This window comes from Aquarana catesbeiana, linkage group LG07 (assembly GCF_042186555.1).
Source record: "Aquarana catesbeiana isolate 2022-GZ linkage group LG07, ASM4218655v1, whole genome shotgun sequence".
Lineage (NCBI taxonomy): Eukaryota > Metazoa > Chordata > Amphibia > Anura > Ranidae > Aquarana > Aquarana catesbeiana.
This window is the reverse complement of record NC_133330.1, coordinates 327,142,097-327,157,946: the sequence shown is the minus strand read 5'-3', so window position 1 is coordinate 327,157,946 and position 15,850 is coordinate 327,142,097. Positions and strand designations below refer to the sequence as shown.

Sequence of the window (15,850 nt, the reverse complement as noted above, 5' to 3'; positions counted from 1 at the left end):
CCCTTATACTGTAATAGATTGTAAGCTCTTTTACCGCTGTCCCTCCCTTATACTGTAATAGATTGTAAGCTCTTTTACCGCTGTCCCTCCCTTATACTGTAATAGATTGTAAGCTCTTTTACCGCTGTTCCTCCCTTATACTGTAATAGATTGCAAGCTCTTCCACCGCTGTCCATCCCTTATCCTGTAATAGAGTGTAAGCTCTTCCACCGCTGTCAATCCCTTATACTGTAAAAGAGTGTAAGCTCTTCCACCGCTGTCCATCCCTTATACTGTAATAGATTGTAAGCTCTTTTACCGCTGTCCCTCCCTTATACTGTAATAGATTGTAAGCTCTTCCACCGCTGTCCCTCCCTTATACTGTAATAGATTGTAAGCTCTTCCACCGCTGTTCCCTCCCTTATACTGTAATAGATTGTAAGCTCTTTTACCGCTGTCCCTCCCTTATACTGTAATAGATTGTAAGCTCTTTTACCGCTGTCCCTCCCTTATACTGTAATAGATTGTAAGCTCTTCCTCTGCTGTCCCTCCCTTATACTGTAATAGATTGCAAGCTCTTCCACCGCTGTCCATCCCTTATACTGTAATAGAGTGTAAGCTCTTCCACCGCTGTCAATCCCTTATACTGTAATAGAGTGTAAGCTCTTCCACCGCTGTCCATCCCTTATACTGTAATAGAGTGTAAGCTCTTCCTATGCTGTCCATCCCTTATCTCTTCCTCCGCTGTCCCTCCCTCATACCGTAATAGATTGTAAAATCTTCCACCGCTGTCCGTCCCTTATACTGTAATAGATTGTAAGCTCTTTTACCGCTGTCCCTCCCTTATACTGTAATAGATTGTAAGCTCTTCCTCTGCTGTCCCTCCCTTATACTGTAATAGATTGCAAGCTCTTCAACCGCTGTCCATCCCTTATACTGTAATAGAGTGTAAGCTCTTCCTATGCTGTCCATTCCTTATCTCTTCCTCCGCTGTCCCTCCCTCATACCGTAATAGATTGTAAAATCTTCCACCGCTGTCCGTCCCTTATACTGTAATAGATTGCAAGCTCTTCCTCTGTCCCTCCCTTATACTGTAATAGATTGCAAGCTCTTCCTCTGTTCCTCCCTCATACTGTAATAGAGTGTAAGCTCTTGCATCTCTTGTTTTGCTCTTGAATCCTATAATAGTTTGCAAGCTCTTCCTCCTTTTCTGCCCCTTTCTTACATCATGATAGATTGTAAGCTCTTCCACCTCCTCTGTCACGCCCCTATACTGTAAAAGATTGCAAGTCCTTTCAGCTTTTGTATTGTTTTTTTATCCTATAATAGATTGTAAGCTCTTCACCATATGTATCCCTCTGTTTTATCTATTCAATTGTCTTTTCCTCTAAATAGACAAGGGAAGGATGGTGCCCCATCTTTGGTGTCAGTGGGAAGGATAGTTGAATTGAATAGATAATTGAATAGATTTGACAATAATTGAATCTTCCACCCTGCTTTCTTTCCCTTTTAAGCTGGGTACACACTATGGAGAAAATCGTGAGAACGATCGTCCGGTTTTCCTCGATGTTTCACAGGAAACCGAGGATGGAAATAATGTACAAAAGTTCCTGTACAACAAACATACATAGTTACATAGTTGCATTGGGGGTTATTTACTAAAGGCAAAGCCACTTTGCACCACAAGTGCGCTGCAAGTGCAGTCGCTGTAGATCCGAGGGGGGACATGCAAGGAAAATAAAAAACAGCATTTTAGCTTGCACATGATTGGATGATAAAATCAGCAGAGCTTCCCCTCATTTCAGATCTTCCCCTCAGATTTACAGCAACTGCACTTGCAGTGCAGAGTGGATTTGCCTTTAGTAAATCAACCCCATAGTTAGTAAGGTTGAATAAAGACACCGGTCCATCCAGTTCAACCTGAGTGAGTGTGGTGCGTGTCTACAATTGTTCCTATCCATTGTGTCTCATTAAGATGCTCATCTATTATATTATTATTTTTATTTAAAGGGGTTGTAAAGGTAAAATTTTTTTTTTTTTTTTTAAATAACAAACATGTTATACTTACCTTCACTGTGCAGCTCATTCTGCACAGAGTGGCCCCGAACCTGGTCTTCTGGGGTCCCTCGGCGGCTGTTTCAGCTCCTCCCCGCAAGAACTAACCACCTTAATGCGAGCTCCCTCGCACGGTGGTGAGTGCTTGCGGGCGCGCTCCCGTGATACAGCCGGCGGCTATAGCCGCTCACTGTATCACTCGGCCCCGCCCCCCAGCGCGCCGCGTCATTGGATGTGATTGACAGCAGCGCGAGCCAATGGCTGCGCTGCTTCCAATCCATCCACTGTAGCCAATCAGCGGCCAGGGTGAGCGGAGGAATAGATGTCGGGAACGAGAAGCTGACTTTCGAGGCGTCAGGTAAGTAAAACGGGGGGGGCTGGGGGCGGCGGTATTGTCAGAAGTTTTTTCACCTTAATGCATAGAATGCATTAAGGTGAAAAAATTTTTACCTTTACAACCCCTTTAAGGTATCCATATGGCACTGTCAATTTATGCAGCTCTCCACACATACATCGCACACTCACATCAGTCCCTACCCTCAAGGAGCTCACAATATAAGGTCCCCAACTCACATTCATATACCGGGGCCAATTTTGGACAGAAGCCAATTAACCTCCCAGCATGTCTTTGTAGTGTGGGAGGAAACCGGAGTACCAGGAGGAAACCTACACCGGCACAGGGAGAACATGCAAACTCCAGGCAGGTAGTATTATGGTTGGGATTTGAACCAGTGACCCCTTTTTATTGCTAGGCGAGAGTGCTACCCGGTACGCCGCCCGAAGGCTTTATTTTGTTGTTTATTGTTTCTGATCATGCGCAGTCTTTCTTATGCAATTTTTCTCGTACTAAAACTGTCTGAAAACAACAAAAATCGTTAGTTCTGTTCATGTATGAGAAACATTTTGGAGTTTGTCCCTTAGGAAATTTTCATTTGGAAAGTCTAAATCGGATGTCGAAAGTTGTGACATGATACGGAAAACGAACGATCCGTGCCTCGTACGGAATTATTCTTCCGATTTTCCTATAGTGTGTACCCACCTGTACTCTAATAGCCTGTAAACTTGTTCACTTACTATGTTCTCTCTTAAAGCGGGTTTCCAGCCGTAAAAAAAAAAAAAAAAATTCAAAGTCAGCAGCTACTAACACTGTAGCTGCTGACTTTAAATAAGTACTTACCTGTCCTGGGTGCCCGCGATGTCAGCTGCCCAAGGTCGACCCGTCCCTCGGCTCTCGGGTCCCGGCACCGGCATCCTAGGTAAGGGAAACAGGCAGTGGAGCCTTGTGGCTTCACTGCCAGTTTCCTACTGCGCACGCGCGAGCGGCGCGGCGCTCTGTGAATGGCCCCGTGGTGTTCTGGGAACACACACAGCTCCCAGAAGACAACGGGGCCGCTCACCGAGGAGCAGAACACACCGCGGAAAAGGAAGAGGCAGATTAGGAAGACTGCCTAGCAACAAGGGTTTAGGTAAGTTTAAAAATTTCTTTTTTTTCAAATGTTTTTTTTTAAATTATTTTTAGGATTTATGGTGTAATTTTTTTTCAGGGTGGCCCTCCACTTTAAACCATAATAGATTGTAAGCTCTTCTACATTGTTTTCCTCCAATATCTCTACTAGATTTTTAGCTGTTCCACCCACTGTGTGCCTCTCTTGTACCCCTATAGATTGTAAGCTCTTCCACCCTCTGTATCCTGCCTTATACTTTAATAGACCTTCCACCAATCTGTCCTCCATTGTGCCCTTATAGATCATAAGCTCTTCCAATTTTTGCATCCTTCCTTGTACCCTAATAGATTGCAATCTCTTCCACCTTCTTCATTCCTTATAACGGATTGTAAGCTCTTCCACCTTCTGTTTCTGCTCTTTAGCCTGGTACACACGATAAGAATATCAGATGAATGATTGTCCATTTTTTTTTTTGCATGCTAGTCTCATATTGAAAATGAAGAGGTTACTAGAGTTACATAAATTCTCGTAAGACAGAATACAACTTCCTGCAATGATGTATTGTATTGTATTGTATTCTTTAGTTTGCGAGCATGCGCGGTCTTGGTCTTTCAATGTGTTGTGGAGGAGGAATAACCCCCCCCCATCATTGGTTACAGTGGAAGGAATAGTACCCCTTTGTTTCTGTCAGTGGGAGGAATAGTGCCCCATCATTGGTGTCAGTGGGAAGAATAGTGCCCCATTATTGGTATCAGTTGGGGGGGAATAGTGCCTCATATAGTGCCCTATCATTGGTGTCAGAAGGAGGAACAGTGCCCCATCATTGGTGTCAGTAGGAGGAATAGTGCCCCATCATTGGTGCCAATGAGGGGAATAGTGCCCCATCATTGGTATCAGTGGGAGGAATAGTGCCCCATCATTGGTATCAGTGGGAGGAATAGTGCCCCATCATTGGTGCCAGTGAGGGGAATAGTGCCCCATCATTGGTATCAGTGGGAGGAATAGTGCCTCATCATTGGTGTCAGTGGGAGGAATAGTGCCCCGTCATTGGTGTCAGTGAGGGGAATAGTGCCCCATCATTGGTATCAGTGGGAGGAATAGTGCCCCATCATTGGTATCAGTGGGAGGAATAGTGCCCCATCATTGGTGTCAGTGAGGGGAATAGTGCCCCATCATTGGTGTCAGTGGGAGGAATAGTACCCCATCATTGGTGTCAGTAGGAGGAATAGTGCCCCATCATTGGTGTCAGTGGGGGGAATAGTTCCCCCGAGGGCTAGATAAAAGCAAGCAAAGCACAGTTTGGAGACCACTGTTGTAATAAATGATAAGCTCTTCCACCATTCTCCATTATGCTCTAATAGATTGTTAGCTCTTCCACCTCCTGTATCCTCCCTTACACCCTAACAGATTGGAAGTTCTTCTACCTCCTCCTCTATAAATGGAAGTGAAAATCATTTACATTTTTTAATTCCCTCTGTTTTCTTTACAGACCACAAATGCTACAACAGCACAGGGGTGGATTACCGCGGCACAGTGAGCGTCACCAAATCTGGACGGCAATGCCAGCCGTGGAATTCACAATATCCGCACACTCATACGTTCAACGCTCTGCGATACCCGGAACTGAACGGGGGTCATTCATACTGCAGAAACCCCGGCAACCAGAAGGAGGCCCCGTGGTGCTTCACGCTGGACGAAAACATGAAACACGAAACTTGCGACATCCCGGCCTGCGGTAAGCGCCTTATGAGTGTGTTATAAAGCTGTGCTACCCGTTACTAGTCAACTGGATTAAGGGCGGGGCTTAAAGGACATCTCCTTATAAGTGTGTTATAAAGCTGTGCTACCCATTACTAGTCAACTGGATTAAGGGCGGGGCTTAAAGGACATCTCCTTATAAGTGTGTTATAAAGCTGTGCTACCCGTTACTAGTCAACTGGATTGAGGGCGGGGCTTAAAGGACATCTCCAAGTCAGGTCCCACCAGGGGCGTTGCTAGGTCTACAAAAAATCTGGGGCTAGAGCCCATAGCAACTTAGTAAAGAAAGTCATACGCTTGGGCGGGCATACACATGTATATACAGTAGTATACGTGTGTGTATATCTCCCCAGAGAGCCCCCCACTTACATCAGGGTCCCCAGCGAGCCCCTCACATCAAGGTCCCCAGAGAGCCTCCCCCTTGCATCAGGGTCCCCAGAGAGCCCCCTCTTACATCAGGGTCCCCAGAGAGCCCCCTCTTACATCAGGGTCACCAGAGAGCCTCCCCCTTAAAATCAGGGTCCCCAGATAGCCCCCCCTTACATCAGGGTCACCAGAGAGCCTCCCCCTTAAAATCAGAATCCCCAGAGAGCCCCCCACTTATATCAGGGTCCCCAGAGAGCCGAGCCTCCCCTTGGGGACCCCTGCAGAGTTTCAGGGCTATGGGCCCTAGATTCACCCCAAAAGCCACCCCCTAGCGACGCCACTGGGTCCCACAAAGTTTTGGGCTTGATGAAGAGAGTGAACCTTCGCTCTGACTCTTCTGCTTTCGAAGTCATGACGGCGCCCCTCCAGTACATACATGACTCTCTGTCCTTCCACCAGGTCTCCATTGCTGGAGTTGGAAATAAACGCTTTGCCGCACGGGACTCATATCGGAGGGGTAGATAGAACTCCCAACTGAACAAAAAAGCTTATTGACGTCATCAAATAATGCAAAGCTGTGCAGGGGTTCTAGTTCTAGTCCTTCGCTACACTACCCAAAAATAGAGCTGCACGATTAATCGTTAAGAATCGAAATCACAATCTTTTTCTCTTCCCGATCTTAAAAACAGCATGTCACGATTCTTTCTAACAAGTGCAGAGAGTTCTCACAGCTGGGAAAGAAAAAAAAAGAAAAAATCCAGGCAGCCTGCAAAGTTTAATCACAACACGCGAATAACTAGAAACAAAGTATCTTTTTGTTCTTTTATCAAAGGAAAGAACCAGTACGGTGTTTCGTCACATATGGCGACCCATCACATTTGGCTACTCGCTGGAGTGCGCATGCGCGACGCCGCCATATGCGTTCCAACACTTATAAAACTTTTGTCACTTTTAACACTTTTTTAAAAAGCGTTTAAAGAATAAAAATAAATAAAAAGTGTTAAAAGTGTTTTTGTCACTTTTAACACTTTTAAAACGTAAAGTTTTAAAAGCGTTGGAACGCATATGGCGGCGGCGCGCATGCGCACTTCAAATGTGATGGGTCACCATATGTGACGAAACACCGGCGTGTAAAGGAAGGAAGTTTAACCATTTAAAGACCAAACCTTTTCTGACATTAGTTGATTACAAGTAAAAATCATTATTTTCTGCAAGACAATTACTTGGAACACCCAAACATGATATATATATATATATATATATTTTTTTTAGCAGAGAACCTATAGAATAAAATGGTGGTTGTTGCAATATTTTATGCGCAGCGGTCTTTCAAACGCAATTTAAAAAAAAAAAAAATACACTTTAATGAATTTAAAAAAAAAAAACTATATAGTAAAGTTAGCCAACCCAATTTATTTGTATAACGTGAAAGATGTTACACCGCGAGAATCGTGATCTTTATTCTAAGCAAAAAAATCGTGATTCTCATTTTAGCCAAAATCGTGCAGCTCTACCCAAAAACTACAAAATGTATTCTGACTATACCTTAAAGAGACCCTGTCACTAACTTCAAAAAATTTCAGTTTAAAGCACAGAAAAATTACGCATTTTAATGCTTCATTTAAATTTCTTAAATTGTATAATTCTTTTCCATAAATTATTTTTTATTCATTTGCAATGTGCTTTTGAACTTGCTCGCTACTTCTTCAGCAAGAGTCCATTCCCTAGCACAGCCCCCCCCCTCCCTGCATATCATTCCTCTCTCCTCTTCTGGGAATAGTTACTGTCTGCGCTGGCCCAGCTCCCCTGCCCCTCACCAACCTACATAACCTTTTATGTAGCTGCTGGGGGAGGAGTGAGGGGGAGGGATTACTATAGAACAGGGGTTCTCAACCCGTGGCCTGCGGATTGTGGTTAAGCAAGAAGCCTAATGACAGTCGTTGACTTGCAGACAACCACCGGTAGGGGTGGGGCGGGGCTTTACAGATGAGCAGTTGAAAGATAATATTCAAAATATGGAACAGCAAGCAAATCAAGTATTTCAAAATTACTTTCAGAAAAGGTTGAAACTGAGCATCGGGGGAAAACAAAAATTCTCCTTTGTAGTGGGGCTGTTCTCGCACTGCTAATCAAGCACAATCAATGCTTGATTAGCTCTTCTCCCGCAGGCTCCCTCCAGGTTGTAAGACAATACCCGCAGCCGCTTCTCCCCTGCGCTCCGGTGGTGCAACTGTCATGTCCTTTGAGGTCATCAAGTACAATGCAGGGCCCATACTCCTTCATTGGACTTGAGGACGCCAAGGGACTGCTGCCAGATTGTAGGAGGGTACAGGAGAGCGCTGGCTGCTGGGGGAGAGAGGGATTGGCTAAGTAAAAGTGCTTGTTTCTGTACCCTAGACATAAACAACCATTTACTAGACATGTGCAGAACGAAAAAAAATGTGTTTTGTTTCGATATTTACATAAATTTGTTTAGTTAAAGATTTGTTTCATTCGTTTTCAGAATTCGTTTTGTTTATTCGTTTTCTAATCAAATCTAATCTTTTTAAATTTGGATCATTTCGAAAAATTTTCGAATTTGAAAATTTTTCGAATTTGAATAGTTTTCCAATTTCCAAAGAGAATAAAATATAATAGAAAATAAAGGAATAGAATAAAAAATAAATAAATAGAATAGAAAAGAATATAACAGAAAATAAAAGAATATAGTATAATGGAGTAAAACAAAACAAAATAGGATAAAAATAAAAGAACAGAATAGAATAGAATAGAATAAAAAAAATGATTAGAATAAAATAGACCATCTTTCTATTCTAATCTATTCTTTTCAATTCTATTCAAATTCAAATTGATTCTATTTGAATTTTGGGAAATGGTTATATTCTTTCTATTCTAATCTATTCTATTCTATTGTTTTTTTAATTCTATTGTTCTTTATTTATTTTATTCTATTGTTTTATTTTCTATTCTTTTCTATTTAAATTCAAATTTATTCTATTCGAAATTTGAATTTGGGACGATGGTTATATTCTTTCTATTCTATTCTGTTATGTTCTATTCTATTCTATTCTATTCTTTTCTATTCTATTCAAATTCGAATGGATTCTATTTGAATTTTCAGAAAAGGTTCTATTCTATTGTTTTTTAAATCCTATTCTTTTCTAGTCTATTATAGTCTTTTCTATTCTATTCTTTTTTTTTTTTTTTTTTTGCTATTCTATTCTTTTCTTATGTATTCGAATTCAAATTTATTTCTTTTGAAATTCGAATTTCAGAAGATGGTTATATTCTTTCTATTCTATTTTTTTTAATTATATTCTTTTCTATTCTATTATAGTCTATTCTATTCTTTTCTATTCTATTTTTTTCAATTCTATTCTTTTTTTATGTATTCGAATTCAAATGTATTCTATTTGAAATTCGAATTTCAAAAGGTGGTTATATTCTTTCGTTGTTATTCTATTCTATTTGTTTCTATTATATTTGTCTATTCTGTTCTTTTATTTTCTATTACATTTTTTTCTGTTAGGGAATTGGAAAACTACTTGAATTCGAAAACTTTTCGAATTTGAAAACTATTCGAAAAGTATTTGATAACGATTCGAATTTTGTCCAAATTTTTTTTATTGTTTTTCGTATTTGTTTAAAGTCGGTATTATTGTAATTTGGGAAATTCGGATACATCCAAATTTCTGAAAAACGAAAATTCATCCGAATCTTAATTCGGAACGAAACGAACCGCACATGTCTACCATTTACCTCCTGCAGGGTTGGTGTATCCCACTGCAAAGGGGGGGCATTTTTCCTTTCCCATATTTCATAGGAAATGTTGGAAACGTTGGAAATGTGTGCTATATACAGGATAGAAGGGCTCTGTGCCCACCGCAATAAACAGATCAAGCACCTCCAGCACTGAATGTATTGGGGGGGGATATAGAGTTCCTGGGGGGGTCTGTTGTTGCTGGTGGGGGATCTATTGTTATTATAGAGGATCTACTGTTGCAGAGGGGGATCTATGTTGCTAGAAAGAACAAAAGGGTTGGTCTGTATTAAAACATCAACCATACTCTATCCCTTAAATATATCTTAAGGCCAAAAACCTCTGAACCCATCAGACACCTAGATGGGGCAATACTTGTACCACATAGAGACCCTGAGATTTCATAAAATCAATCAGTTTATTACACACAGTTAAAAATACATTCCACATATCATAGGTAAAGTGTGACCATCCATTACTCTATACTAAAACAACGAGCACAAATCACATTCTTCACACGTAACCTTCGAATAATGGCGTCTTAGGCCAACGCGTTTTTCTACGTATTCGCTTCCTGAGGAGTCACGCCATAGAATGTGAACACGATGGTCCGCGCTACATGATAAGTTGTAATTATAAGTGCAGCAATACAAATAATATAACAAGCAAAGCGAAATCGGTAAAAAAATATACTGTCCCCTTTAACTGGCAAAACATGCTAGCTGCTGGGGAATTTATTGTTGCCGGAGGAAGGGTCTATTATTGCAGGGGGATCTACTGTTTTGAGGGAGGTCTGTTGTTTCTGGAGAGTTGGTGCTTGTTGCAGGTTACATCTATTGTTGCAGGTTGGGGGTCTATTGTTGCTGCGGGGGGTTCTGCTGTTGCTGGGGGAGGGTCTATTGTTGCTGAGGTTGATCTATTGTTGCAGGTTGGGGATCTATTGTTGCTGGAGGATCTGTTTTAGCTGGTGTTGATCTATTTTTGTAGGTTGGGGATTTTTTGTTGCTTGGGGGGGGTCTATTGCTGGGGTTGATCTATTGTTTCTGTAGGGTCTGTTGTTGCTGGCGTTGATCTATTATTGCAGGTTTGGTATTTATTGTTGCTGGGCAAGTCTATTGTCGCTGGGGGGGGGGATCTATTGTTGCTGGGGGTTCTGTTGTTGCTGGGGTTGATCTATTGTTTCTGGGGGGTCTTTTGTTGCTTGGGTTGATCTATTGTTGCAGGTTGGTGATCTCTTGTTGCTGGTTGGGGATCTATTGTTGCTGGAGGGTTCATTGTTGCTAGAGTTGACCTGTTGTCGCTGGGGGGTCTGTTGTTGCAGGTTGGGGGTTTATTGTTTCTGGGGTTGATTTGTTGATGTTGTGGCGGGGGGGTCTATTGTTGCTAGAGTTGATCAATTGTTGCAGGTTGGGGGTCTATTGTTGCTGGGGTTGATCTGTTGTTGCTGGGAGTCTGTTGTTGCTGGGGGGGGTCTATTGTTGCTAGGGGAGGGTCTATTGTTGCTGAGGTTGATCTATTGTTGCAGGTTGGGGATCTATTGTTGCTGGAGGATCTGTTTTAGCTGGTGTTGATCTATTTTTGTAGGTTGGGGATTTTTTGTTGCTTGGGGGGGGTCTATTGCTGGGGTTGATCTATTGTTTCTGTAGGGTCTGTTGTTGCTGGCGTTGATCTATTATTGCAGGTTTGGTATTTATTGTTGCTGGGCAGGTCTATTGTCGCTGGGGGGGGTCTATTGTTGCTGGGGGTTCTGTTGTTGCTGGGGTTGATCTATTGTTTCTGGGGGGTCTTTTGTTGCTTGGGTTGATCTATTGTTGCAGGTTGGTGATCTGTTGTTGCTGGTTGGGGATCTATTGTTGCTGAAGGGTTCGTTGTTGCTAGAGTTGACCTGTTGTCGCTGGGGGGTCTGTTGTTGCAGGTTGGGGGTTTATTGTTTCTGGGGTTGATTTGTTGATTTTGTGGCGGGGGGGGGTCTATTGTTGCTAGAGTTGATCAATTGTTGCAGGTTGGGGGTCTATTGTTGCTGGGGTTGATCTGTTGTTGCTGGGAGTCTGTTGTTGCTGGGGGGGGGTCTATTGTTGCTAGGGTAGTTCTATTTTTGGGGATTTTTTGTTGCTGGAGGGGAGGTTCTATTGTTGCTGGGGTTGATCTGTTGTTGGGGGGTTCTATTGTTGCTGGGGTGGATCTACTGTTACAGGTTGGGGATCTATTGTTGCTGGAGGATCTGTTTTAGCTGGTGTTGATCTATTGTTGCAGGTTGGGAATTTTTTTGTTGCTGGGGTTGATCTGTTGTTACAGGTTGGGGATCTACTGTTGCTGGAGTGTCTGTTGTTGCTGGTGTTGATCTATTGTTGCAGGTTGGGTATTTTTTGTTGCTGGGGGGGGAGTCTATTGTTGCTGAGGGATCTGTTGTTGCTGGGGTTGATCTATTGCTGCTGGGGGGGGGGGTCTGTTGTTGCTGGGGTTGATCTATTGCTGCTGGGGGGGGGTCTGTTGTTGCTGGGGTTGATCTGCCGTTGCAGGTTGGGGATGTATTGTTGCTGGGGTTGATTCATTATTACAGGTTGGGGATCTATTGTTCCTGGGGGGGGGTTATTGTTCCTGCAGGAATTTATTGTTCATCCATGTTGATCCTGCCATGGAGATCTTTGTTCAGGCACTTCCTGTTATAGGGTGACAACGCTCTGTCCCCACCTCCCAATTCTGCATCTATGTTGTCACCTTGACACATATTACAACAAAAACGGCTAAAATTATTTTATTTAAAAAAAAAAATCATGAATTATACACGTATTATACATACGATTTTATTTATTTATTTTAAGAGTATTTAACATTATAGGTAGGGGTATTATTTATCCATATACAATTGGGTAAAGGTAAACAGTTTGAGGGTAGGGGGATTGGTTTGTTCACGGTATCCAATAAAAGTGTGGGAGGGGTTTATTTTTTTTTTTTTGGGGGGGGGGGGGTTCCCTTTGGTGGAATATTTCCAATTTTTGTGATTTTTCACTTTTTTCTGAGAACTTTGAAAAATCTGGTCTTTTGAGAGGAGCGCTACAGGATAGATCCAGTTTGTTAATTTTTTTCATTTGTTTTTATTTTTTATTTTTTTATAAAGTTTATACACATATAAAACATTCCACATCATTTCAAAGACAAATATACAAAACATTTGTGTTTTTTTTTTTTAAAGAATGTTTTGTATATTTGTCTTTGAAATGATGTGGAATGTTTTATATGTGTATAAACTTAATAAAAAAAAAAAAAAAAAAACATACAATGATTGGCAAATAAAACGCCCTTCAGTTATGGTTTCCATCCACATAAACTCTGTAAATTGTAGAGATGGGCATGGAAGGGTGGCACCCTCTGTAGTCCAGGCGCACGTAGGATTAAACAAGGGCCCTGTATCCAGCAGCGGTGTTTTCTCCTTTATTGTGGAAGGAGGGGAGGCCCCCCCCCCCCCCGTGTCAGCGGCGCTCCTGCTCTCGGTGATCTGGGATCCTCAGGACACAAGCCGCCTTTGTAGCGCCTGAAAGAACCAGCCCAGCCGAGGAGAACGGCACGGCCTGGAAGACGAAGCCGCAAACATCCCAAACAGGAAATTCCCAGGCCAGGCAAACTTCACCGCCGATGCCTGTGTTCTGCAAGCCGAGTCGTGAGGTGAAATCTTCTGGCTGCCGCTGTTTACAGGGAAACACAAAATCCACAGCGACCGATCGGATCCCCAGCATGGCGAGAACTGCAGGGAGGCCGGCGTTGGGGTCCTAATTAGCCCCATCACTGTCCACTTCGCAAGCTTGCAGTCGCCACTTATATTTTCTGAATTTGCTGAAAATACGTTATTTAGGAATTTTAAAAAAAAAACTTTTCTGGAGAGATGCTACAGGGAGCAATGTTGGATCATTCAAGGCTTGGTTCTCATTTTTGGGTGTGTAGGTGTAGGCGTGCGCTCACGTGTAGGGCCGCTCCTCTTAACCTCCCTGGCGGTATGATTATTTCGGATTTTAGGTGCTGAAAGCGGTACCATTATTTTGCATGGAAATTTGGCGTTTTATATTGTAGGTCTGTAAATCTTAACAATAACACACTTAAATCTGTCCAAACAAGAGTCTAGTAGATATCCCGGGTATGATAAAGTTTGAAACACAAAAACATAAATTATAATATAATAAATAAAAATAAATAATTAAAAAAAAAAAAAAATAGTAATAAAATAAATTTCCCCACAATTCACTATCGCTCAATTCTGCAAGTGTTCTAATTTACTATCGCTGTTTTCTAGCTGGTCTAAAGCCACTTTTGACGTAAAGGGACACTTTTTGGTTGCTATGGACAATCTCCAGTTTCCAGGCAGAAAGAACAGTGTATATCATGTAAAATTGCATGCAGGGCATAGGACAAAGCACTGGGGACAAAAGGGATGTGAAATCATTTCATACAGTACTGTAATCTGTAAGATTACAGTACTGTATGTGTTATGCGTTTTACATTTTTTTGAATTTGCCGCCAGGCTCCGCCCCCGTGCGTCGCGCCGCTCACAGGGAACGGAGCCTGGCACGGAGAGGCTTCGGAGGAGGACGGAGTCCTCGGACACTGTGGGGGACATCGCAAGATCCCGGGGACAAGGTAAGTAACGCCACCCCAGGATCCTGCAATGCGATCCCGAGTGTGGCTCGGGGTTACCGCTAATGGGACTGAATTTTAACCCCGAGCCACACTCGGGAAAACCGCCAGGGAGGTTAAGGGATGCCCTCTGCACGATAAAGCTGGGGAAAAGTCCAAAGTAAAAAGTTTTAAAAAAATGTATTTCAGGTACAGTAAAACCTTGGATTGTGAGCATAATTCGTTCCAGAAAAATGCTTGTAATCTAAAGCACTCGTATATCAAAGCGAATTTCCCCATAAGAAATAATTGAAACTCAGATGATTCGTTCCACAACCATTTATTCATAAATCCTTCAGTTTCTAGTCCATATAAAAAGATTATAGCAATGTGATCAGGTTGTGTAACCATAAAATGTCCATCCACAAATGGAAGCCTCCACAAGGGGATTAGAAGCAAAATCCAGCAGGAGCTCCAGAGTATAAAAGAGAAGAGAGGCGCCTCTAAGTGTAGCAATATGGTTACATTTAATGAAGGTGCAACATTTAGCAACTCGCATGGCTGATGAATAAAACACTAGACATGTGCAATTCGTTTAGTTCCGAATTCGTTTTTTTTTTTTAACGAATTTTGACAAATTCCGAATTTCCCGAAAATTCAAAATTCGGAAATTCGGAAATTCGAAAATTCAAAAATTCGGAAATTCGAAAATCTGAATTTTCTCATTTTCGAATTTTTGAATTCTCGAATTTCCGAATTTTTGAATCTCTGAAAAAAGCAAAAAAACAAATGAAATGAAAACGAACAAATTTTTTGTCAGTGCAAATGTCTATAAAAACACACATCTAAGTATGCAGGCATCCGGGGTTAAAGCTGTCCTCATAGACCGTCCTCCACACCGCCGGCTCTCACCCTGTCAGTCTGCAATTGTGACCGGGAAGACTACCCTTCAGCAAAGCGATCTGAAAGCGAGGCGAGCGCAGAGTGGAAGGGACGACGTCGATGGCGGTGCGGGGGATGGTCTATGCGGACAGCTTTACCCCGGATGCCTCCATACTTAGATGTGTGTTTTATTCATCAGCCATGTGAGTTGCTAAATGTTGTACCTTCAATAAATGTAACCATATTGCTACACTTAGAGGCGCCTCTCTTCTCTTTTTTTCTGCTCAGTTGTGACATAACGCTACTCTTATATCAAGATATCGCTTGTATATAAAGTCACAATTTATTTAAAAATTTTGCTTGTCTTGCAAAACGCTCTCAAACCAAGGTTTTACTGTACTTATATAGCGCCGTCAATTTACGCAGCGCTTAACATATACATTGTACATTCACATCAGTCCCTACCCTCAAGGAGCTTACAATCTAAGGTCTCTAATTCACATTCATACATACTGGGGACAATTTAGACAGGATCCAATTATCATCCCAGCATGTCTTTGGAGTGTGGGAGGAAACCGGAGTACCCGGAGGAAACCCACATAGACACAGGGAGAACATGCAAACTCCAGGCAGGTAGTGTCGTGGTTGGGATTCGAACCGGCGACCCTTTTGCTGCTCGACAAATGTTCCAACCACTACACCACTGTGCTGCATTAACCATAAATGTAGGACCTAGAATTATTCCTCTCACTACAGTGTTACTAAACCCCGGACTCTGCATTCACTATATCTGGTCTCCCACAGTATACAGAACATGGAAATGACATTATTTTAGCAAATATAAACTGCTAAATACCTTTTCTCATCACCAGTATATATAGCAGTCTTGTGACTCCTATCAGTGTCAGGCTAAAGCTTGTAGGAGGAGTTTTCATTTTGCTCTGACTGTCCTATCAGGCTGCAGGACCCCTGACCCTCTGCAATGGCCCTGTGCATATTA

The 15,850-nt window shown here is 42.3% G+C and overlaps 1 protein-coding gene across 1 annotated transcript in view; it reads left to right on the top strand.

Moving 5' to 3' along the window:
* ROR1 (receptor tyrosine kinase like orphan receptor 1) overlaps positions 1-15,850 on the top strand; it is a 345,454-nt gene that overhangs the window by 312,686 nt on the left and 16,918 nt on the right. Inside the window, exon 7 of the mRNA XM_073593811.1 lies at positions 4,969-5,214. Within this exon, the coding sequence (XP_073449912.1) occupies positions 4,969-5,214 (246 nt within the window). The remainder of the gene's footprint in view (positions 1-4,968; positions 5,215-15,850) is intronic.